The sequence below is a fragment of the Octodon degus genome, unplaced genomic scaffold, assembly GCF_000260255.1.
Source record: "Octodon degus isolate 3935 unplaced genomic scaffold, OctDeg1.0 scaffold00015, whole genome shotgun sequence".
Lineage (NCBI taxonomy): Eukaryota > Metazoa > Chordata > Mammalia > Rodentia > Octodontidae > Octodon > Octodon degus.
Window position 1 is genome coordinate 3,608,315 of NW_004524591.1, and position 26,648 is coordinate 3,634,962.

The 26,648-nt window shown below is 37.0% G+C and overlaps 1 protein-coding gene across 2 annotated transcripts in view; it reads right to left on the reverse strand.

Annotated features, from left to right (window-relative positions):
* Positions 1-4,298: 4,298 nt before the first annotated feature.
* Positions 4,299-26,648, reverse strand: part of Dgkb (diacylglycerol kinase beta) — a 705,005-nt gene continuing 682,655 nt past the window's right edge. For both annotated transcript variants that reach the window (XM_023709934.1, XM_023709933.1), the window contains one exon: positions 4,299-4,981. In XM_023709934.1, the coding sequence (XP_023565702.1) occupies positions 4,874-4,981 (108 nt within the window). In that variant the 3' untranslated portion in view covers positions 4,299-4,873. The remainder of the gene's footprint in view (positions 4,982-26,648) is intronic.

The following is a 26,648-nucleotide window of genomic DNA, read 5'->3' on the forward strand; positions in this document are numbered from 1 at the left end:
CCCATAATCCCAGCATTTATACCCATAATCCCAGCAGCACTTACAATCCCAGCCCTGGATCATGAATGAATCACAAACTGTAGAAGTCCACCCCATGACTGCATGAGACTTTGGGGGAACAAGGAGACACAACCCATAATGGTGCACAATATGGGTCTAGACTCAGGCTTTTGCATATGAACATTAATTTTCCCAGTTCCACTTAATAAGATGTCTTTCCTATAGCATGTGTTTTTGGCCCTGCTGTTAAAAGATCAAATAACTGACTTCCTGGGAATACAGATCCTGACTTGAAGCTTTATAAATCAGAATACTGAGGTATTATTAATTTATGTTTATCAATTTCATGTGTGGAATTAATTTTTACTTCCAATAATCCTAATTTGGTGACTTGGCTTCATTTTCTTCTCTTTTGATCCTTACTTACCAGTTTCCCTACTTCCCGCTCTTTTTCTCTCCCTTTTCTCATGCTGCTTGTTTTTCTACTAACTTATGGTGGAAGCACAGTCCAACAGCTCCTGTTACAAAGCCCCAAGGACTGCATGAGGTACATCAGGGATGTGTCCGGGACCTGAGTTCCCTGGACTCTCACATTAATATCTGAATTTCCCTATCTACACCTCTTTCACCATCTAAAATTCTAAACTTTTCAAAAGCTGTTGGCAGATTTACTTCTTTTCTAGATGCCTCTTGACTTGTTCCCCCAAAATCATCCTTTCCTCCTTTGAATATGTCACACATTTTACCTTTTCCAGTCATGGGATACATTAAATGACACATTTACCTCTTTGAGTAAATATAAAGTAGAAGAGATTATGTCCTTTAAAGTTCTTTTTTTAATTGATGCATACCTTTGAAAAATATATTTTACTTGGGGCACAAGAGATATTTGTGAAAGATGGTTGCATAAATTAAAATTAGACATCAATTTCATTCCAAGAATTGGACTCAATTCCCCACATCTCCATTATCTAATTGGCTGGTTATCTTGCAGTCTATGACATTGTCATATTAATGTTTGCAGCAGCAACTGAGGACACACGATACTAAAGGTTGAATGTTTCTGGTAGCAATGATTCAGAATGGAATGATTGGCCCAGAATCCCCAGTGGGTATTCGTTGAAGTAAGCTAACTATTGATCCGCAGAGCAGTTCATTCCAGAGGTATCCTGGCCCCAAGAGCAATAAAAAATTATACAATATTGAGTAGTTAACACTTTTATTTCAAAAAGCAGGATACTGCATATATCTTAAAAAGATTAGGATACTGTAATTAAATGAACCCTATGAGTTAAATGCAATAATAATATATAGAAACTTTCGAATGTGAGTTTCCACCAACTTTAAACAGAATAAAATTTAAGTGAATGTTTTAAGGGGTGATGTCTGCCTTCCCCTAGTAAAAGTTCTTGTGCAGGTTTTTATTAATGTCTCTTCTTAAATTTCTAGCTGAGGCTGTACATTTGTTACAAGGGCTATACCTTTTAATGTAAAATGTAAGGTATATATTCAACAATTCTTTGGGGTCATGTGCTACAAAAAGTTCGTTTCCATTATATGATTAACAGTAAAAAGATGAACACAAACACGAAAAGGAACAACCTAAAATTCTTGCCTCCTTTAAGCAGCACACAATTTCAGATTCCAAACATCTTATTTTTATACTTTCTCCCCATCCCTCGAAAAAGGAAAGCAGAACAAAATGTGGAAACATATATGTGTTTTATTAGTTCTCACGGTCTTCACTTCTTCCCGTAGCACACTGCGGCAACAGCCGAGTGTTCTGTTTGATTCTGCTATCACAATATAATTTGTTCAAAAATAAAAACTGTTTTACAATGTTACCTTTCCATTTCTTGCAAGGTATTTCTTTCTACCACAGAACATTAACTGGCACTTCTTACATTAAATATGCGTTATATAGACATCAAAGTGGGAAAAACAGTTATGATTTTAAAATCTGGGGGTTTATATAGGGATCTCCATTCCTATGTCTTAACAGTGTGGGGATCTAGGATTATTTTCACAGAACTTCTACGCACAAGCAGGACATGGCAGTGTTTAGCAGAGTGCGAAGCTTTTTGCCCCTTTTCTCCGACCCCCTAAGTTGGTCCAGTGTTAATTTATGCTTAAGGGCTTCATCCACTTAAAACTTTATATCACTATGTCTAGCATATTTAAAAGAGGTCACTTTTACAACTTAAACACTCACCTACACACATACAAGAAAAGTTTCCATTTTATAAAGCTAACATTCATTATTCAGTATTTTAATATGCCATAGAACTTTCCATTTAGAAATTTCCTTAAAATATATATTCTTCGCATGAAACTGTCATAAAAAAGGAAAGAATATCTTCTATGATTTCAAAACCATCAAAGTAGCTTTTTAAGAACTACTTTCCAAACCCCAGGAGTAGTACACTTGAAGGGCAAGTGTGTCAGTATCTTTAGAAAATGAGCTGGGAAAAGTCAAATTTGCTTCACATTTGAACATTTATTAGTGGTACCAATGAATGCACATGATTGAGAATGTGAGCATCTACTATTAACCTTAATTATAGTCGCACAGCCACAAGGAAGTGAGGCTGCATAACTACTCATCTCATTATTGAAATGGTGCAGGCGGTTTGGTTAATTTTTTTTTGTCTCACCTTCTGTCCACGTGCTTTCCGGTACACAGACTGTTAAAATGATTCACAAACTGCCTGCCTTCAAACTACGTATTGTTAACGGTAGCCAAGAAGTAATTGTAGGTTGTATTGAATGCAAAATAATTGGTGGCTGCAAAATACGTTTTTGACACAAAGCGTGCCTGCCTGGTGTGGAAGGTTTTGTCAATTCATGTGAAAACATTTATCACTTGTAACCATAGATACACAAAGTCAATGTCTGTTATGTAATGTTATGTCAGTAATGCACTTGTTACTGTTTTGTGAGTTCTTTTGGTGTAGATTAGAGTTCTGCCAAATAACAACTTTTTATTTATTGTTACTATACTACACCAAGTGATTGCTGTATTAAATTTGCAATTGTAATCATAATCTCCTGGGTATGCTAAATTATGTATGCTTAATATTATTCAAAAGCTTTCATTTTTAAAGCAATTAAACTTATTGTTGATTGATATTTACCATCCAATATTCCTGGAACACTGAAAGAATATGCTTTATACATGATCTTCTATTACGGAACATTGCTTGAGAGTAGCTATTTTATATAACAGCATTCAGTTGAGTTTTCAAACCAAGGAACTAAAATTATAGCAATTTCACTTGAAATCCATAAATCCATGCACAAAATTGCATTCAACAGAAACACTAAATGCTATTTGTTATTCAAAGATGAATGAATCAATAGAAAAATAGAACTGATAAATCATTGGCACTTTAATGCAGAGTGGAGAGAAAAACTAATAAATCATGCATTTCAAGCACTTGTTTTCCTGATGGCATGTTTGAAAACATAAAACATGCAATGATAAGATGCAGGTAAATATGAACAAACAGAACCAACACTTCTCAGAAGCATTTCATTTTATACACAGGCTTGATGATACATTAGGAGAAATAGCAATTCCATGGTTTCTTTATATGATCAGAGATTCCAACCATGCCATAAACACTTTAAGCAGTCATCTACTCCATTCCGCCCATGTTTTCAAATAAATGTTCAAAATGTCCTAGAGATGGGAGTGGAGTAGCTGAGTGGTCGGGCAATTTCATGCATGATTTCCCTAAGAAACTCCAAATTACTGCTAGTAGCAATTTGTATTAGAAGAAAACTGATACAACCATTTACTTTCCTAAGTACCGTGAACTGATACATTAAAAATTATAGCCACGTCAACTTATGGAGGACCAAATAACCGAGAAATCAGCTATTGAACTTGGATTGTACTGTATGAACCATTGTCTGTGAAAGGTGAGAATCATAAAAAATAGGTGAACGTCTTCCAGCATTTTAGTTGTCGTACAATGAAATAATCATGAAATCCACAAAACCTCTCCACAATGCTAATTAATTATACATTAACCCATTTCTCTCCAGCATCTTTTTCTGAATCTTTGGTGGGAAACACATTAAGTAGGCACATAGCTTAAAACATCTATTTGGTTAATTGTGTGATGTGTGTTTTCTTCTAGATTCTCCTGCAGATAGAAATAAGGCTTATCTTGTACCACACTTTACTGCCAAGGAACATATTCTCACTCTCTTTTTTGAGGAATTAAAAATCAGCCTCAACAAAATAAAGACCATTTTCTGGGTTTCAGCACAAAACAGTCTTCTACCTGGCATTTAAATTTCTCCTCAGAAGAATCTAGAGGTTGGAGAAAAACTATTTATGCAATGTGTCATAGACAACTACTTAATAAAATCTTTGAGTTAAAAGTTTATCCCTGAAACAAAGATCAAGGATTGTTGAGTCACGAGATCTAAAAGGGAAGAGTACAGCCGTCTGCAATCACGATCGCTGCAGCCTTACTGATTAGTGCTTATTGATAATTGGAATCACACTGAGACTTACGCTTCCTGTGGCACTTCCTGTTTCAGGCTTCACAGGTTCAGTTTGGTAAATGGGTACTGGGTATGGTGTGAGTGGGAGACATAAAAATCTATGGGAATGCATGCAACAAAAATATGCAATATCACTTCATGTAAACTTTTGCTTTCTTCATGCAAACTGCCTATAAAAACTGAGACAATATGTTTTCTAATAGCTGAGTTTTGCATTAGCTCAGTAACAAAAACTGTTAAACCAATTCCATGACTTTACATGAGCAAGAGGCTTAAAATGGTTCCAAGATTTCCAGCACAAGTGTTCTATGGCCCAATTACGCTAATCAGATTTCTAAGAACACAACGAGGAGGGTTATTCTTTGCTTCGGGTTCTTGTTCTTTTGACCAGGGAGCAGAATAACCCAGTTTTCGGAGGAGGGCCCATCAGCATCGGCGCTTGGTTCTTGTGCGTAATTTTTATCTAGGAGAAAGGCAAAGAGAGAAAGAATGATCTCCAGCTCTAAAGCAGTTTCTGAGGATCTTTGTTAGGAGTAGTAATATTTTGTGAGTTACTGAAGAACACATGAATATGATACAGTTTCAGAGTTTCACTATTTTAAAAACCTTTCTCAGAAAGATAAAGCTAAGCATATAAATAGTATTCAAGTGCTAAGGATCTTAACAAAAATACAATTGAGTTGAAGTCATGTTTTAAATATCTTGTTATCTCTAGCTTCCCTTGCAGTGCTATAGGATCTCCAAACTATTTAGGCTACATCATTAGCCAGTCTAATTTCTTGATTATTAGTTATGTTTTATTTATTGAAAGCAGGACAAGGTGTGCATTACAGGGTTTAAGGTTCCGGTTATGGCCCAACATTAAGGTGTGCGTAGTATCAGGCAAGCCTTTTTTAATCTTGATAATCAGATTGTTTCTCTCTTTCCACACGAACTGCAAGGCTTAATTTTAAAACAATCATCAAGAGTGCAAGTCAGAAGTTAACACGCTTAAAAGGTCATAAATGATGAACTAGCTTTCTAATTTGTTAATTAATTGGTAATAGAATACAATCAAATATTGAAAAGCCTCCTTAAAACACTTGGAGAGACTGTGTTGAAGCTACTCGTTTTGATTTCTTTGATATAAAACTACGAATCACCTTAAATGAGACAACCTTAAAGTAGATTATGTCTGCAATTTTCTCTAATTCATCTCTAAATTAGAGAAGACATTTTATGAATATATGCTATGCTCAAAGCTAATTGAAAGCAATTATCAAAGTGGCATTTTGTCTGTGACTTTAAGATACATTGTAAGATAATAAATGATTCTCATTATGTAATAAAAAGGTCACATCTTGCCTTTAGGCTAGTGATGCTAAGAGTTTTTCAAAAGCAATATGAGACATTTTCTTTGGTGAACTGCGACTAATACTAGAACCATCGCTTATTAAATATCAGTTGTCACCCGCACAGCATCCGCACAGAGATGAGCGCTTCTTTCAGAAAGAAACACCGCCTCATTAAGAGCTGCAAAAAATATAGCTCTTGAAGTGCATACCTGACATTTTCAATTTGAAACGAATATCCTTCACTTGTCATTCACTAATAGCAATGAAACAAAAAATGTTTGTCACGTGGACAAAATCATTAAAATCAGCATCAGGGATTTTGGGAAATGGAAATTTGTTTCAGAGTCTAGAAAGACGGAATATGTAAAGCACCTTTTAAAAATGGACAACTCTATTTAAGTCTGTGGAGTCAGATTATACTGGAGGGATTCAGTGTTTTTCTTTCACTATAACAATAACTTGTACTTGTAAAAGGTCACTAGGCTGAGCCAGCCGAACTCTCCAGATATCTGACTTTATTTTATTTCTGTTATTTTGTGAACGGGGGAGTTGATAGCCAGACAGTTAAGATACCAAGGTGCACCTATCTATGTGGGGTGAAAATGGTCTCTACTAGATTTTCTCTCTCAATAATTCAGTTTTTGACTACCCTGAATTTTAAGTCCTTGATTTTCAAATTCTTCTAAATACTAGCTCAGGAAAGGATCTAATACAGTGTCGCTCACCATTTAATCATTCCATAACCTTCATTCAGCCCCTATCATACTTCACGTACAGTCCAGGAATTTAGAATGAACACACAGCACACAATTTCTGCCCCCTCCAAATTATGGTCTAATAGGAAAAAGAAACTAAAGGCACTCATTCAGTACTGTCCTACATGCTTAAGTAAAAGGCTGAGAGGAAATGTACCACACTTTTAAGGGTTGAAAATGAACATGAATCATTTTGCCAAACAATGTCATTATTAAATGAGTACTTGAGGGAAAAGTTATCATATATTACTTACACAAGAATCTTAGATTTAAATGCAGCAGCATAAAAATATGACAGATTTCTGATTCACAGTTACAGAGCTGAATCCTTTAGCATGTACAATGGTTTTAGTATGTTTTGGAAAATCGGATAATTTGTTAGATAATTAGGTAATTGGAAGGAAAATTTTATATTCATGTGCATAAAATGAGTGTCAATTTATGACAAAAATCCATAGCCAAAGCATTGCATAATAGTTACCTTTGAGATTTTGTTTAACTTTTGTGTAATTTTTTTAGGTGTAGGAATTGTTTGCTCATGACTGTCTTTATCGTGGACATCTTTAAAGGAATCACATACTCCTCCTTCAAAAAGAGCCCGCTGGCCTATTCAGAGCTCTTGATGCAGCAGTGCCCATAATTTAAGTGATAACGATCCATTTTGAAGTTTCCAAATGCAGTTTTCTAATGCACAGTTTTCAGTTTTAAAGGTGTATAACAAGAACTTTTATTTATTTATTTTTTATTTATTTATTTATTTTGGCGGAACCGGGGATTGAACTCAGATCCTTGCATTTGCCTGTCAAGCGCTTATCCTATTGAGCCATCTCCCTGGCCCCTAAGAACTTTTTTTTTTTTTTTAAATTATCCAGAACCCATCTTCTCACTTGTTTAATCTTTCCAGTGACCACAAGTACCCAACTTAAAAAAAATTCTAACTTTATTTACATAACAACTTAAGTGCACATTCTTTTTTAGCATTGTTTATGGAAATGAGAAACAATTGGCTACATTATCCATTTGAGCAGGGGAGATTAAGTGAAGGAAACTAACATTCCCATGTTCTCTGTCATGGGTCTAGACTCTCGCGATACATTATCTCCTGGGATGTCCTCAACCAGTGTGAAGGTAGAATCATTGCCTGAGGTGAGAGGACCACTGCTTTTAAAATGCAAGAAATATATTGTTATAAGTAGGATGGGCTCAAGCTTTGCATTCTACTCACACATTCTAGTTCATGTTAAGGTGGCAGAGCCCTGTAATTGCATAGAACTTGAAACTTTACTCCCAGATGTTTGACTCCTCTCCTTAACACTTATGTATGTAATTAATTTTCTTCTAATTATCCCAATCTTCTTAGACATAGCATTTCTAACCCTAATAAAAGGAAAACTTCAGATGCATACAATTACACAAAAGACCCAAACTCGTAGGACCCTATGAAATTTTACGTCCAACAGCAGATGCATTCACATTATTTATTAAAGCACCATTATGCCCCTGAACATAATCAATCCTATTATTTGCTATTGCCCCACCACTTGCCCTAACACTCGCACTGTCCTTGTGTATTCCCATTCCAATAGCATACCCTCTTATTAATACAAACTTAGGGGCTTTATTGATTCTTGCCACCTCAAGCCCTGATGTATATATTCTATCCTATGATCCAGATGAGCACCTAATTCTAAATATACACTATTCGGAGCATTATGAGCAGTAACCCAAACTATTTCATACGAAGCCATCCTCGCCGTTACTCTCCTCTCCATCCTTCTTCTGAATGGGCCATTCACAGTCCCAGCTTTCATAACCACCCCCCCAAATTTGACTAATCCCACCTACCTGACCCCTAGCCACAGTACAACTTGTGTCAACCTTAGCAGAAACAAACCGAGCTCCATTTGATTTAACCTAAGGAGAATCAGAGCTAGTATCAGGTTTCAAAGTCGAACACACTGCAGGTCCATACACTTTATTCTCATAGCTGAATATAATAATAAATGCCTTCATAACTACCATTTTTCTCACTACTGTACCAACTATCATAATCCCAGAAACTTTTCAATAGATTTCATTAATTTTTGGAAAGTAACTCTGACAAAGGAAAAGGCAGCTTCACTAGCCCATGAGTTTTTTTCTCTGTATTCCTATTTCAAACTGAGATCAGCCATATTTAAAATTATGAAGATTAAAGAATTAGTTTACTGTCAGTTGTACAATTATTCAATAGGAAAGGAGGCATAGTTTGCTTTTACTCCATTTTTAAGATTTAATTAATTCACAATTGTAATGTTAAGAATATTGGCATGTCTTAACATCCAGCAGAAAAGTATAACCACAAGGTATAAAAGTAAAGCCATATTAACATGCTGAGCTGTAAAAGGCTCAAGTCAACAACTTTGGACAATTGCCAGTTGTGCTGACAACTCACTACTATTATGGACTATTGGACCATATTGGGTTATTTTGCTGAATTCAAGCACCTGCGGTATTTGGACTGGCGTCAAGTATGCAAAGGTCCTTTAAAGTCTTTTCCAAATACAGCTACTCTAACAGCAGTGAGAACAATGGAACACCCACCCCTGCAAAACAAAACGAAAAGGGGATATAAATATAGGACAGTTTTGTAGGGAATATATATATTAGTTAAGATAGATATATAGGTGCTTTCTCTTAGTTCAATGAGAAGAAAGGTTTGTGCTAATATTGGTTAGACCAGATATCATGTCTGCTTCTTGTCCTCTGAATAACTACTATGAAGATAACAATATGCAATGTATTAATCATTACAACTGTCTTACTAACCTCTTTTGAAACTGTTTCGTTGCTATGTTATCTTTTTTCTCATTAAAATGAATAAAAATTCAAAAAGAAAGAAAGAAAAAATGTTGGTATGAACACATGCAATTGTTGCTTTTCAATTTAAAGACATTTTCAAACAAATGAACAAAAAAAGCAAGAAACATTTGGGCCTTGTTATGTATCAAGCTTTTATCCCAAATGCCTTACACACATTCCTTATCCACCTTTTTGGGTTGGTTGACCTCACTAACCAGCCAATCACATAGAAATTTGCTGAAAAGTACAAAATTAAAGTATGGTTTCACAAAGGGAAAGCAGAGGTGATTTATATCTCATAACATGTAAAATGGTTTGTTCACCTTATATACCAATGCTCTTTATCAAAACACTCTTCAGCTTGAGTAAAGCAGTAGCGAAGAGAGCATTCTTGGTTGCTGTTTTCCAGCAGTATTTGGTCTAGCTCACCAGTAGTTCTCTACCTTCTGTATTTCCCAATATTATGCGTTCTCACCCCTCTTTGCCATGAAAAGTAGCGTTTCTCTTCCTCATGCCCTCTGAACACCCTGCCCAGCACTCTTCCATGCCTATTTATTTAAAGGCTAGGCAAATCATTTTGATAAAATTAGAAATGCATAAACTTACTCCTTTTAAGGAGTCCTCTTTACTGCTATGGTTTAAAACCGGAGTGACCCCCATCTGGGCAAAGCTTGGTTGCCAGTCTACAGTGTGCCTGTGCGGTGGCAGAACCTGCACGAGGTGTGGCGAGAGCCATTCCGTCTCTCTTTGTATGTCTTGGTCGCCATGATACGGACAGCCATTTTCTCCCATCAAGTGCTTCTGCACTGGCACAAGAGACCACCACAGAACCAAAGCACAATGCCAAGGAAATGTGTCCTGGAAACTGTGCAAACTTTGGACAAAATAGACATGTCCTCCTTGTAAGTTGATTGTCTCAGTTATTTTGTCACATGACAGAAAGCTGCCTAACACACCAGCTATCAAAATATTTTTTAATGATTTTTATAATATCTAATTTCTTCCCACTAGGCATTCATGGTAGGTCAATATTCATGCTGTCAACATTCTTATTTCATGTTAGAAACCAAAAACCCCCAGGTCTGTAGTCTGTATCCCACCTGTTAGTAAGTGCAAGAGCTGGGTTTGCGGTTGACTCTCAGATGTTCCAGGCTTTCTTCGCTAATTTCCGGCTCTGCTCCTCTGTGCTACATTTTGTTCTGTCTAACCAACTCTTTTTCTCAATAACAAATATCTATGCCTGCTTCGCCTAGTTTAAAATTTACAGAGATGATTCTAAATGTCCTCACAGAGGAAAAGCAGGTCACTCACAGAAAAATAAAATTCAACGAGACACCAGGCATCTATAACACTCAACTTCTGGGACACAATGGAAAAACCACACTGAAACCCTAGAGTTAAAGTTAATTTTATCTAAGCAATCTATATCCAGTCAAAGTAATGACTAAATGCAAGGATAGACTGAAGACATGGTTAGTCACCATAGGTTCTAGAGTTTGCCTCTTCTGTATCTTTTAAAACATTTGTGGATATTCTCTAGTGAAACAAATGAATCAGCTCAGAAAGAAATTTTGAAAACTAGAGGACCAAACTGAGATCCAGGATTTCAGATTTGCAGATTTGGGGGATAATCTACAGGGGGGGCTTCTGTACCAAAAAAGAGTTTGAGTAATTGACCAATCTCTGCATGGGGGAAAATTTTAAGGAAAACAAGAATTTATATAAGGATGACTTTGCAAAGGGCAGGAAGAATAAAATTATACAAAGTTTATGGAAAGAAAATTAAATTGTGGGTCGGTACTGGTTCTGTAGTTGATGGCATTTTTCTAGTCTCAATTATTACATATATTTCATTGATTTAAATTAAATGGTCAAAAATTATTCTTTGAGAGACCAGGGTGATGGTTTAGTGGTCTATGTGCCTGCCTGGCAAGTGCAAGAATGTGGGTTTGATGTGGTACCATATGCTGCAAGGGGGCCCTGTGCCATGCCAGCCACTGAAACCTGGTGTGGTGGTGAGCGCCTGTAATCCCAGACCTGGGGAGGCTGAGGCAGGAGGATCAGTATGAATTTGAGCTGCTTAGCAAGACCCTGCACTAAATAAATAAATCTTTTTTAAAAAAAGAAATTTAAAAAAAAGTTCTCTGGGGCTGGGGAGATGGCTCAGTGGAATAAGCGCTTGCCTGGTAAGTTCAAGGGCCTGAGTTCAATCCCTGACTCCAAAAAAAAAAAAAAAAAAAAGTTCTCTGAATCAGAACAGCATAATAATTTCTTGAGTCCACCATTTCCTATCTGGGAAATTTGGGTAAGTGATTCATTTCCCTCATCAATACAGCAAAGATTTTAATATAGTGTCTCATGAGGTTCTTGTAAGGACTAAAAGAATCGATTTACATGAAATGCTTTGAATGTAATCTGGCACATGACATGCACTCAGTAAATGTTAATTATTAGTAAGATAATTAAATAATATTAGAGTGTTTAAAATAAAACTAGCACTCTCCCTTTCAATTACTAATAGGCTAGACCCTCCTTAGCTTCTAAGATCCGATGAGATTGGGCATGTGCAGGGCGTTATGGATGTAGATGAAATCTAGCTTTCTATAGCCCAAATTAGGTAAAGTATAAAAAAGTACAGCATAGCAAAAATATAGTAAGGAACACTATTTACAGAGATGGTATAAACTATGAGAAGACAGTTTTGGTTTATCTAAGGGGCAAAACTAGGTAACTGTGATGTTGGAATAGAGTATGTCTATTGCTTTTTTTTGACTGTGCAACTCTACTTTTCACAATGCACATACATTTTTCCATATAAATGTTCCATTATTTGAAATAAATTATCTATGCTGATGTTTCTATAGAACTTCATTGTCTTAATTCTCCAAGTAGGGTTCAGAGACAGGGTGCTGACGTTATAGTAGAGATGGAGACTCCACAGATTCTCTTTTGTAACATGAATCCCAGGTGACAGGCATACACGATTACCCTTGGGAAACCTGATCTGTATGCCATTTTATTTCTCTTCCTAAGAGCCAAGGCCAGGAAGATTGACTGTGCAGTGTTTTCTTTTTTGTTCTCAGTACCAAGAAATGATTGAGAGCTAATAGTAATGGAGATAAAAATCTTAAATTTATTTATTTATCTCTATTGTTAATCTTCTAGGTACTAGCTTACTTTAGTTCATTGCTGGGATTCCAAGGTGAATAGACTTATCCTTTAAAACTTGAGTTTATAGGCTAGTGACAATGACAAATCTGCAATAATAAAAATGTGGTATTTGTTGTACTTCACAGATATCGACAGGATGCAATAAGAACACTCAAAACACCATTTATGTCCTGGTGGAAGGACCGTGACATAATTAAGTATGAGTTTTGGTCACAGAGGTATAGATGAGAAGTGCATGCCAGGGCAGAGGAAGATGAGATAAAATGAATACAGGAATCCAACAAAAGAAGTGAATGCAGATTAGTGGTGTGATGCTGAAGATTAAAGTGGAGGCATACATGAGAGACATTGAGGAGGCACCCACAATCTGTACGACTTGGTGGTGCACTGGAATGGGGGGTGTTAGCAAAGGGACAGATTCTACGATGACTCCAATGGTTTGGGTTTATTGGTTATATGCAGCTCGGACCCTTAGTGGCCCTTCTGTCTAAGGCTCTGCAGTGCTGGAATTATAGGCATGAGCCACCATGCGCTGTTTCGGTGGCCAGCAAGCACAGCACGCCTGGGGCTCCAGGCCAACATGGCATGCAGTACGAGGGATCCAACCTGGGTCCTTGAGCCAGCCAAATAGCTCAGCAGATTAAAGTGCCTCCAAGCAGGCACAGGGGCTGAGGGTTCGATCCCCAGGCCTGCCTTGCTGGACCTGCCCCTGGGGTGCGCTGAGAAGACAATTGAGATTGGGCCTCATGGGGCACACCTGTAGTCTCAACGCTTGTGAGTCTGTAAACAGGCAGATCACTGAGTCTGCTCTAGTAGTCAGACTCTGCACACCCTATAGACACTTCCCTAAAATACAAAAAATCAAACAAATAAAAAAATCCCTAGGTCCTTGTACTTGCCAGGTAGGTGCTTAGACCACCAAGCTATCTCCCCAACTCTAGCCAAATATTTCTCATCTTACTTGATCCCTTTAACGGTTTATTATCACTAGATTTGTTAAACTATCTTAAAAATGAAGGGCATTTTTGGAGGACAAAATAAATGTCACAAAATATCTGCAAGGAGAGCTTAAATTAGCAGTTATTTGGAACATTAAAATGTTTCTCTGGTGTGAGAATCCAAAAGTGTCAAGAAAGACCAAAATGTATGATAGATATTGTTAAACAGGAAGAAAATGTTCAAATGGGGAGGAGGAAAGAGGGGGGAAGGGGAATGGAAAGAAGGGAAAATTTAAAAAAATAAGAAAACATAGAAACAAAGCTTTGTAAATAAGGATGGGAGGAGAGGTTGACAGGAGGGCCGGGTAGTAAGAAGAAAAACAAGTTATATGATGTACAAGTATAAATTCTCTATGATGAATGTAATAATTTATATATATCTAAAATGTACCAATAAAATCTCATCTGAAAATAAAAGTTACCTAGCTTGATTTTGAAATAAGATTGTGTTCTTTTGATAATGCAAACCTTTTAATTCAAGTGTAGAGTGGGGACATATGACAATGGGATAAAATACTTGTTAAATTTTTGAGGTCCATAACTACCAAAAAAAAAAAAAAAAAAAAAAGAAGCAAACCTCCACCGGCTCCCCCGCAAAAAAATGAAGCCACAAAACCACAGTTTTCTAAAAATCCCTTTTCAGCTTCTTTATGATTCTAACTATTATTTCTGGAATGATAGTAATTTCCAAGTTTAGTGTTAATATCTTTTATTCAACATGACATTCAGAAAAATTATTGTGAAGGTTTAAAATAAAATATCATTTTTTAAAAGGAGGAGGTTGGAGAGTTAGCATTGCTGATGAATTTAAAATTCACAGGAATTTTAAATATGTATAGCAAAGAGAAAACATTTTCCTGAAAGAAATAAAAACTATTTGGCCATACAAGGGGAGAAACGGTTTTACCTGGATTTGAAATCTTTATGGTATTCATTTTGTTCTCCATTGCAAAATATTTTTTATGTCTCTAGGATGGTTGCCAGCAGAGGTCAAAGATATTTCAAATGAATACTTAATATTGTGTATTTACTAAGAAATGATACCCACAATTTGATCACAGTCACTGTCTTTTCAGGTGGCATCATCAAATCCTTGGGCACATGCAAATAAAAAAACAATAGAGCAAAACAAAACAACACCATATTTTCCTGATGATAATCAAAGTAATATTTACCTTGAGTTTTATATTTTTAGTGATTGTTTCTTATACAATTCCCTTATGATCTCTGTCCTCTAACAAAGAGGGAAGGACACAGAACTGGGACACAATGAAGGGTCTGATTCCCACCAAAGCCACTGGCCATGTTTTTCGCCTCAGCCTCAATTTGAAAAAGCAATGTAATGGTAAACCCAACTTTGCAGGACCGTTGCCAGTATCAAATGCACACACACGCATAGTGAATGTTATCTATTATTTTTTTAGTATAATTATGTACTAGCTAGGTGAAAAACATTTCACTAAGCCCCTTTCTGGGAGACGGAAAAGACTGAGTTACTTGGGTGACCCTGGGGAATTGCACATTTTTGCCATCTGTCTGCCCTTGGAAATACCTGGCAGCATCCCTATCACTCGCCAGATTCCATTTCTGTCCAATGGAGAGATTATTCAAACATCAAGAGAGGGGCTTTATTAGCCACCAGAAAGTACTTTTTCATTTGTAAATGGAGGGAAAACGTTTCACAGACTCAGTTATATCTTTTTGACTGTGGAGCGTGATAGCACCAATCTTAAAGACTTTATTCCCAATGCTAGAGTATTTTAAGGTAATCCAAATGGGGGCCAGTTTTGGCTTCTGATCCATAAAAATTCCATTGCATGTCATGATAAGTGACACTTTCAACAAGGCGCCTAAGACATTGTTAATGTAGCAAGGCTTAGTACTGAAGCAGAGAAACCAACCTACTAGTATTTTAGATTCTCCCATCTCAAAGAATTGTTCCACCGTTTGGTCATGGTTGACTATCTTCTCCTTGCCTACTATAACTAAGATGTTACTAAATTTCATCAGTTTTCTCCCTCAAATACATTCAGTGTGTTGCAACGTTTTTCCTAGTACCATCTTCTGAACTCCAATGTGCCCTGAGTGGCCTTTGCCTCTCCTCCAACCTAGCCTGCGAGGAATGGTCTTCCTACCACATCTCAGCTCTCTCACTCTCTTGCTAACTCTTTTTTTTTTATTTCCAAATAACTTCACACTTAAGGGAAACATCTCACCTGTGAGCATCGAGGCCCTGATGCTCTGATTCCTGCCGAACTGCCTGCTTCACTTTCTATTGCACGTGTGTGGTGTCTTTTTGTTTAGTTCCTGTATGCCACGGTGATGTCCACATTGTGCTGTTTTCTGTCCAAGGACATCCCTTGCTCCTTAGGGCTTTACTTTCCTGCTCTGTTTTTAGTCCTTGGGGCCATTATGAGACACTTTGCAAGCCTCCCTGAATCTCCTCTGACAGACCCGATCCTGCTCTTGAACGCTCTCCTGCTCTCACGGTAGCGTAGTACCACGAAGTATTCATTCATAACCTCGTGCCACGTGCACGATGTGTGGGGAGGACTATTTGAGCAATGAGAGCCTGCGCTGAATGCAGAGACCACGTCTCATGTGACTTCATATTCGTTTCCTGTAACCCCCTAGGACAAGAGGCTAGCACCTCGGCAGGGCCCCATATCGATGCTAATATAATGCTTTATCAATAAACACTCGCTAAAGAAATATAGAGTGTAAAGGAGTCTCTGACATTCATTCAGCTGAATTTTCTTAGCACTTTTTATTTATTAATTTAAACAGCATATTTAACAATATCCATTCTGTTCACCCATAGAATGGTCATGAGGATGACACAGTGCAGATGCAATATATAAGATTTTCTTCGATTTTTAAAGTCTGCTCAAATAAATGTGTACAACTGTGTCCATAATAGTTAAGGAAATAATAATAATAAATTACTAAATTCTATTCAATTTATCAAGAGTTTTAAGTTCATAGTTTTGTTTTTTAATTTTATTTATTTTTTCTTTATACAAAGTATCCAAAGCCATATTCATAGTAAAATTCATATGTAGGCACTGGAATACGTAAGATATATAAAAATGAGTTATATAAAATATTTTCATGAAATTAAATATTGTCAGCTATCAGCTCTAGTCAAAATGGAAAATAAGTTGAGGCTAGATTAAAAACTGTGAAAGAAACTGAATTTTTATTTATTTATTTATTTATTTATATCTGTATATACAAAATAATTAGGACAAATATACAGGTACTTTCTCTTAATTCAGTGGGAAGAAAGATTAGTACTAATAATGTTTGGACAGCACATCATATCTGCATCTTATATTATGAATAACTACTATGAAGACAACAATATGAAATGTATTAATTACTGTAACTGTCCTACTAACCTGTTTTGAAACTGTCTCATTGCTATTTGTTTCTCAATAAAATTAATAAAAAAACACATTTTCATTTGAAATGGGTAAGCTCCTTAAAAAAAACACTGTGGTAGTTCTTTATTAGTAGATAAAGAAGATGTACTCTTTAAAACTTGTATCGACACTTGTAGTTGCCTTTAATAAAAAAGCTGGCACAACCTTTAGCCTTGTTTCCCAAGTTTAGTGTACAAGTTTAGTGTGCCAGGAAGGCACACGAGGCCAGCACCAGGGCACAGCCATGCTGCCCCAGCAGCCCCAGTCCTCAGGAGCTCGGGTCTCTAACTGCTGAGGGCAATCAGACCTGTGAGCTCCTTTGCTGCCCACCAGCCAGGAACTACTCCTAACTCTCCCCTTTTAGAGGAAACTGTTCAGCTTTACACTGCATGTGAACACAGGCTGTCATGAAAGCTAATAACTTAAAAGCTTACAATTATTAGATGTAATTGATCCTGTGTGGTATATTTACAGTCTGGGATCACATCAATATAAATGCATAATGTGTCACATACTTGGCAACATTTCTCATTTAATTTTTGTTCTTATGTGTTTCTGGACATTTTCTTTACTTTGGTTTGGTGTTTTTACCAAAGACTATGAATATAGCTTATTATTACTATTATTAGCCAAATGAAATTTTTCAAAATTGAAACTAATGATTACTTCAAAATTAAGAATCAAAGACTAATTCGGGATTATTTATCTGAGTGGAATGTATTAAAGTGAAGAACCATAAAAAGGTAAGTCTAATTATAAATATAACATTTGGGATAACTTTAAAAACGCAATATGGCAAGAAAATATCCTTCAAATATTTTTTGTGCAGAATGCAATCAAATTTAATCAGTTTGGCATTAATTAAGCCCTAATAATGTACTTCAGTGTCTTTCCTAAGTAGTGCGATCCGCTTCCCCTTCTTCCAGGCCGATTTGTGCACATTATAGTATCATCATAATTTTAAAACATACTGAGAAAATGACAGAGCTGCAAAATTAAAATAAATGATTAATGGTATTTTTTTTTCACGTTTTGTACTAATAGGTATCACTGAGACTTTAAATTAATAGAGCTGTCAAACTCCTAGTTTCTACCGATCCTGAAATGAACCAAAATGGAAATTATCTATTTCAGAGACACCTGAATATGACACTTTGGAAGAGTTTAAATTTTAATTAGTAGGTGCAATTGTTTTGTTCTCCTGTAACCACTGCAAATTAATTGGAAATTAGTTACAACCAATCTTTTCTTTAACAATCTGAAGTGAAGAGATTGGTGGTTTACACCTTAACTTTCTTGTTTGGGGGCCAGAAAGCACACATGCAGTAAATTGCATTGTCAAATTACAAAAATAACAACTGTTGTGAAATTAGAAAAAAATTATGTACAAGTAAACAAAGCTAATTAATGCATAAGTAACAAGGAACACACAAAATAATGCCCAAAGAAATCTATGGAGTCAGTCTTTGAAAAAAATATTAATGCTTAGACATGTAAATTTATGCAAAAACATTTCCAGTTAAGAGCTAGGTATAAGGATGCTTTTGCTTTATGGTTTGTTTAACTGCTTTGGGGGCATTAGCAATTCTCATACATTAAAACACAGATACGGTACCCAGGGATGAACAGCAGTCTGCTTGTTCAGATGTGTATGAAGATGTTTGAAGACTGCGAATTAATTTTCTATTCCACAACGTATCAAGATTTAGGGGCATTAAGTAACAAACTTTAGTGCTTCATTGCTTAAAGGGTTTTCATTATTCTATGTTTAAATATTAGGTACCATAGTTCTGAGACACACCGAAATATTCATTATCCGCACCTCCCTTCTAAGCTTTCTGCTATTGATAATTTCTGGCTTACTCTTTTTCTTTCTTGACTAATAATGTACACATTCCCTTGTTGGATGTTTTCTCTCCATTTCTAAGCTAAGCCATCAGAGCATGTTAAGACTCTTCAAAAATGACCTGTCACCAAGTCAGCAAACGTTCAGTTACAATAGCTGCCTCACTTCTAATTAAAAAATAATATTCTTATCAAATATTAGAAAGAAGACTAGTTACTAGGAAACTGACCTGTTGCTTTAAGTGTTCCTTCATAGTATTTAAACGTTTACCATTTTAATGCAATTTCTTAGAAGATTTAAGTTAAGTAAATTGGCAGATAATTTTCTTAGCATTATTCTATTCTGGATACATCTTAGCCCAATTTTCTTTTTAGATTTAAATGATTATTAAAGAAGCTATGTAGCATCATCAAATACTGCTCTTTTCCAAGCTGAGCTGATCTGTAAAAATGAGAAAATAAGAATAGCAACTTCTTAACACTGTGCAACTCTTGGTCCAAATCTTAAAACAGTGCCCACATTTTGCTCCATCAAAAGGCCTCATGGGTTTAAATCTGTTTCTGTGTAATTCAGGGTTGTGAGGCAGGTAGTCTAAATTATAAAAAAATGAAGAAAAGTTCAGGTAAACAAAATATAATCATAATTAATATACACCATAACATAACCAATGTTTTCTTTCTGGTGCTAATTATATAAAGTAATTTTCAACACGCCTTCAACATGCCTCAGTGATTTGCAGCAACTTGTTTTAAGCGTAAGGAAACAATTTCAAGATGATTATGTAACACTTTGGAATCAAGAAATCGTTCGTATAACAGAAGACAAGGTCTTGAACTCTGGCATGTCTTCCTGCGTTCTGCCCATCGGGACATGGGATCTTTCTTAAGCAGTCTTCCCCTGGTTTCCTTACAGAAATTGCTTTAAATATTACTTTAATGAATTCAAAATATTTTCAACTCATGACTACATTTAATTTCTGCACAGGTGCAAGAAAAGCTGGTTATTTCCATTGCAAATCTGGCTCAAAATAAAATTTAAAATAGTTCAACCGAGGCTGTGTTTTAAACAGCTAATAAATAAAGTTTGATAAAAATGGCCAAGAGTCTACAATCAGAGAATGGCAAAACTATACAACTTCTCATTTATTTTTAGACCTCCGTCTGTGACAAATTAACTTAGACAGTAGGTATAAGTAGCTTCTCCATAAGAAAATGTGAATCCTATTATCCTATTTCTCAAAATTGCCCCATTCACCCATAAATATTTCCCTGTTCATTCTTCTGCTTTCATAGCTTCATGGAAGGAGGAAACAGTTATATTTTTGAGTCAACTTTAGCATGTCTATTATCTTTACCTAACAATCAAGAGAGATATAAGCACATAAGTGGTGTGGAGAAATTAATAGATACCACTGTATTTTCTATAATTACATGATATGCTCACAGAAATGATATTCCTAATTAGAAAGGTTTTCATGGTGCTGAACTTTGAATGGGACTTTCAAAGGCTATTGAAGCAATTCCCGCTTAAAATAACTTACTTTGCTTTGGAAGCGCAAATGTCCTTGGTGGGTTTAAGGTTAGAATGCTAGCTACACTGAGTGCCTGTAGTGTCTCTCTGGATTGGCTACCCACTTCACAACTGCGCTCCTTTCATCATCCTCAGACATTTTAGGAAGCTTTGGAAACATGGCATTTCCTCCTCTGAACTTTTTATTCTTAGGCAAACAAACTCAATGGACTGATGACAAGATTAAAAGTAGAACTACAGGTCAGGAAAGGTCACAGTCACAGGACTGTGTAAGGACCTTGGACACCACCTAACCTCACTTGCACAGTCTTTAAGTCTCCTGTACTCACTGGCTACTACATCGCTATGACCATAAAATGTCTCTGCCTGAAAAATAACCAGAAAAGAAAAGGATCCCATGAGCTCATTCACCTCACTGCTGATGTGGAGAAACATCTAAAAGGTCACGCTACAAAGGAGGTCGACACTGTCTCCACTTGCCAGGATGTGGGACATAGGCATGAGAAAGAATTAATGAAGCTTTCTTAAAGTGAATAAAATTTGAAGATTCAAGATGCAAGCCATTTACTTGCCTTCCTCGGTGTTTCTGGAGGAGATAAGGAAGTGGAAATGTATATTGTGAGATCTCCAAGTCAGCAGATGGGTGCTGGTGGCTGTCAGCATGCTGACCTGCTGGAGGGAACTCAGAGCGCTCTCGTAACAGCTGCAGTAATAAAAGCCAAAGCAGTGGGGAGCATGGTCCCAATGCCATGCTGGAGGCAGGAAGTACATTTCACTGTCTCCCCCCAAAATCGCAACTAAAATCTCTCCACATTTTACATGGAGCAATTAGCTGAGAACGCTGAAAAAAATCAATGATTTGGGAAGAAGCTCAGAACACGAAGTGTCACTGAATCACTGATGCATTTCCTGATTTTTTTCTTAATCTTGTGACTCCTGGCTTGTATTTCAAAACCAACACCTTTATTTGTACTAGAATTACATAGCAGTTATGGACCAAAAGTTTCAAGGAAATCCTACCTTTGTGGTTCAGGAGCAGGAAAGAAGTCTTTTCTAATCAAAGAAAGCAGGCTGGAAAGCTAACCTGACTTCCCTCCCTGCAGCCCCACCTGGACCTCTCCCATCCCAGATGCCTGGTAATTATGTGGTTGCAGAAGATACTCAGAGCTTCCATGGAAGAGAGAACCCTTCAGTAGTGACACTGTCGACTCAGGAATGCGAGAGCAAACCCTGTCGCTGTTTTTTTTCTTTGTTTCCCCTCACCACAGAGTCCTGGCCAAATTGTTATTTCAGAAAATCCATGAAGAAGAGGGACCCTAAAGCCTTGGATTTGGAGCCTGAGAAGCAATGACCTAGGCCTTGGAAACATAGAAGTCAGAGGTCATAACAAGGAGGGGAGTCAAGCAAGCTGTTCCGTCAAGCCTAAGTTTAGCCCAGAACTGAATAAATATGGTTGGATCTTTTGGTTTTGTCTCAGTAAATGATTGCATTATGTAACTAGGACACTCCTCATGGGGAATTGGTGCATGAACATGGCGAGTCTTAATTTTCTCTTGTCCACTTGGAGTGGGAGCGGATCTGGAGTAGCACAGTGATCAGTTTCAGAAGTAGAGTTTAAACCAGCACCAGATCTCCAGATGGGCCTCTGGATCTTTCGCATGTAGGAAAAATTTAAGTAATATTGTAAAAGGCTTAAAATGACCAGAAATTGCAATCACAACTCTAAGAAGACAAATGGTACTTGTGACCTGAACTTGGTCAGTCACTTGCTAAAATAACAATGAGCAGAGTGCATCACTATTCCCTAAAGGAATTAAACTACAATCAGTTTTATTTTTAACATGATATTTAAGATACTTATTATATAATACAAAGTTTCTCAGTATATGAAACACCATGAAATAAATCTCAACAATGCTAATGAGAAAAGACGGACAATGGTACAAGCCCTGTAATGCTATAACAACAGAAATTAACAAGCAAAGATTTTAACAGATGCTCATGAAATAAAAAGAAACAAACATGTTAGGCAAGAAATAATAGATATTTAGACATTTTAATATGAAATGGTAAAAATATTATAATTAGGGCTAGCTGAATAGCTCAGCAGATTAAAGCGCCTGCTTAGGCAGACGCAGTGGCCGGGGTTCAACTCCTGGTGTGTTGTGCTGGTCCCACTCCCTGAGCAAATTGAGACAGCGATTAGGACTGGGAGTGACAGCGTCCACCTGTAGTCCCAGATCCTGGGAGGCTGAAAACAGGAGGATCAGTACAACTCCAATCTACATAGTGAGACCCTGTAGACCCTATACTAAAATTATATATATAATAACTGGAAGGGCTCAAGAGTAGAATAAGTGATGTGAGTCATGGCCCTTGCCTGGAATTCTACTGCTGTCTGTGGATGAAACAGGAGGGTTGGAAGTTCAAGCCTAGGCTGAGGAATTTAGCAACACAGAAAACCTGTGTCTTACAAAAAGGATTGGGGATGTAGCTCAGTGTGGAAGCCCAAGGTTTAATCTCAGTACTAGAATGCATGAATAAATGATGAAAGATATAAGGGCAAATAACAGAGAACATGAATTAGCTGAACCTTTCTTTTGAATCTGAAGAACCAAAAGTACAAGGCAAAAAGAAAAGAACAGAATAAGTGATCTATAAGACAATACATGAAGTGTTAAGCACGTACATGACATGAGCGTTTTAGAGGGAAGGGGGAAAACTGTGTTTTAGAAATCAATATTTGAAGAAATAATGGCTGAAAACTTCCTGATTTGGCAAAACATAAATCTATGGGTTCTTAATGCTCAGTAAAATCCAGAGAGGATGAGCTCAATGTAATCCATTCCCAGACTCATCAAAATCAAATTGGTGAAAACTAAAGACAAAGAAAAAATTCTTGAAAGCAACCTGAGTACACTGACATATTGCTTATTGCAAACAATACTTTAAATGACTATGGATTTATCATCAGAAACCACATTATGGAAAAGACATCATGCAAACATGAAGGGACTTAAAGGGGAGTCTTAGCCTGCTCACGGTTGAATCAGAACTAGGTGCATTCATGCCGAGCTGAAAGTCCAGGCCTCAGAACTGGATACTACAAAGATTTTGAGAGTCACCAGAGCATAAAAGATCAGGCAAATATTTTGGACAGATGGGGATTTTAAAAGACGTCATGTGGAAACTGCTTTCAAGCTTGGCATCGAATGAAGTTTTTTCATATGTATGAATTCATATCTCATCGTTGTCCAGAAAGATTTAGAAACAATTGATAAAAATAAATGTCTCATCACAGGATAAAATAATTAATTCAGGCAATCTAAGTACAAGGAGAAAACTAGATACATGAAAAATAGTAAACCATAGATAAGATTGGCTAAAAGAAATGCAAACCAGGCATCCTACAGAATTGTTTGAAGATATCTACCCACGTAGTCTTTGTGGAAGGCAGGGAATGAACTTATTTCTAAACCAAACAGTAGATTTCAGACACTGCACAGAAAGAAGGAAGCAGTGTAGGTGCAACTCTTCTGAGAATTGGCCCCTACATGGCATGACAGGCTGATAGCAGCAGTAAGACTATGGTTTATGCCATGACCAACATTCTAAATTACATTATATGTGACATGGGGTTGTTTCACATTTAGAGACCAAGAGATTGAGATTACTACAGCTACAGGGCTCAGAAGTAATTCTGGTAGTGATGTTATAGATGGCTCTAAGTCAGAAGCAAAAGATAATGTACGAAATCAAAATAAATACATACATGAGCTGAGGAGACTGAATTCTGTTCCAGAGATATTTGAATCATTTAGTAATATTAGATAGTCATTAAGGATCTGAAGAGTGACTGAATCTGCGTCATAGTTTGGGGTGTTGCAAGGGGAACGATACAATGCAGGACACATTTTATAAGATTATGTTGTAATAAATTGACCAAAGAATCATATACAAAGAACGCAAGAAATCTGTCCACACACTAAAGACTGAAGAATCCAGCTGAGGACCTGGATTCCATGATAATGTGCTGCAGAAGTCCAGCTGAAGACCCAGAGCCCATAACAATGTCTCCCACAACTGCACCTGGAGGCCTAGAGCCCACAACAATGCCTTATAAGCCTGTTTTATGGATCTACTCTGGGAAAGCCCAAAGGACAAGGCTGGAATCTAGAAAGTCTATGCCAGTAGGAAGAAGGATCTGTGCTAGCAGGCTGAGGGATCTGAACTGGAGCCAGGGAGCAATACTGAAGGTAAGGACCAGAGCTCTCCAAAAAATACCCCAACCATCCTCAGCAACAGTGAGACATTGAGCTCCTTGGATGGGAACAGCCAAGCTCCCGTCAGGAAAACCAACACGATGAGCTTCTCCAGGAGACTGAACTGTGTATCATCTTACCCTTTGGAGTCAGGAAACAACACTCAAGGTGAGGACCAGAGCTCCCCAAAATGAATTGCAGCCATTCTCAGTGAATAGACCAAGAGAACCAGCAGCATCCAACAGCTTCTTCCACAGCTTCCCTAAGAACTTCCACTGGCTCTCCAGTTCTGCCTCTTATCCTGCTGGCTAGAGCCCTCGGGCAGGGGGGGCTTCCTACTCCCAGCATGATACTAGTTCAGTTAAGCTGGGTGTAACAAGCTGACCACCAGTGGGCAACCCACCACAGGCAGCAAAGCATAATAACTAAAAAAAAAATAAACCAGTAGAAACAATAACCTGCTTCAAGCTTTTATTGTGTGGCCTTGAGCAAGTTACTTAACTTTTCTGGGCTCATACATCATATGAATATTATAATAACTTTATGGGGCTCTTAGGACTTTTGTCACAATTAACTACACGTGATGAACAGAAGCACATTGAATAGAAACCTCAACAAGCTAGATGGTTAATAACTTAGGCACTACCGTGGATGCCTCCAAGCTTCTCCAGACCTTTCAAATGTTTTGGAAAATCCATTAGCTCTCATCTACCTGAAAGTAAATTGCTGGGCCTAAAAATATAAGTTAATATAATCTTTATTTTTTCAACCATTTAAGATTGAATTTAACAAGTAAGTAAAGATTAGATAATACTTTAAAATTATAATTGTTTTAATAATGAAAACAACAGGCATGCAAATAAAAAATTCTTAGGCATATGTCTCCTCTGCCCCAGTTTTCACCCTGCAACCTAACTTTATGAGATACTTTTTGTCTGACTTGAGTTTTGTCTTTGGCACCAGTACCCAATTAATTTCAACACTGAATGTACTAAACATTTACTTATACCATCTACTAAAAGACTGGCTTTTTTCCCACTGCCGAGACACTGTGGTTATCTAGAGTTTATCTTCATCTTGACTTGTGTGTTCACAAGCTGTAGCATCAGTTTTTCTTTTCAAAGGGTTTTTATTTTGAAATGGTGCAGTGTGGAAAATGGGGCATAGGAGATGTATGCTGTCAATAATGAAGCATTTCATTTGCCCCAGTAATGTTGGGAATTGGCCCTCAGGAGGCAAGACTACCAGGCTTAGTAAGATTGGCTGAGCACTAGTCAAAACTATGTAGAACGTTGAAAGTTTTAAACTTTCATCCAGGCATGGGGGCACACACCTGTAATTCCAGCACTCAGAAGACTGAGGCAAGAGTATTGGTACAAGTTTGAGACCATCCTGGGCTACAAAGTCAGCTCAAGGCCAGCCTAAGCTGTACAAGAAGACCCTGTCTCAAAAAGACAAAAAAAAAAGTTTTTAAACTTTCAACTGAGAGCTTGGGCAGGGACTCGATCCCCGAATGGGCAAAAAGAGATCATGCACATATAAAAGTTTCTCAGACTTTACCTTGACTTAATCTATCACTTTGATGAGTCTCCATATTTTAGTTGTGGTCATTTCACCACTTAAATTATCATATATTCATGACCAAAACCTCTGTGCCTTAATTGAAGACAAAGCCACAGAGTGCTCTTTCATTAGAATCTCATTGGCATTACTTCTTGTAGCAGTGTCCCTGATACTAATATAAGGTTGTTACTATTTCAAACAATTAACAGAATATAGCCAGTTAAAATATGTTATTTAAAACACAGAGGATTAAACAATGGAGGTAATCCAGAGAAGTGAAGTCACTCCCTGGGAGGAAATGGAAGGGTTAAATCTCTGGAGATTAGAAAAGTATTTCATTTCTGATACATTCAAATTCTTTGCTTTGAGAATATAATGAATAAAGATAACTCAAAATAACTTTTT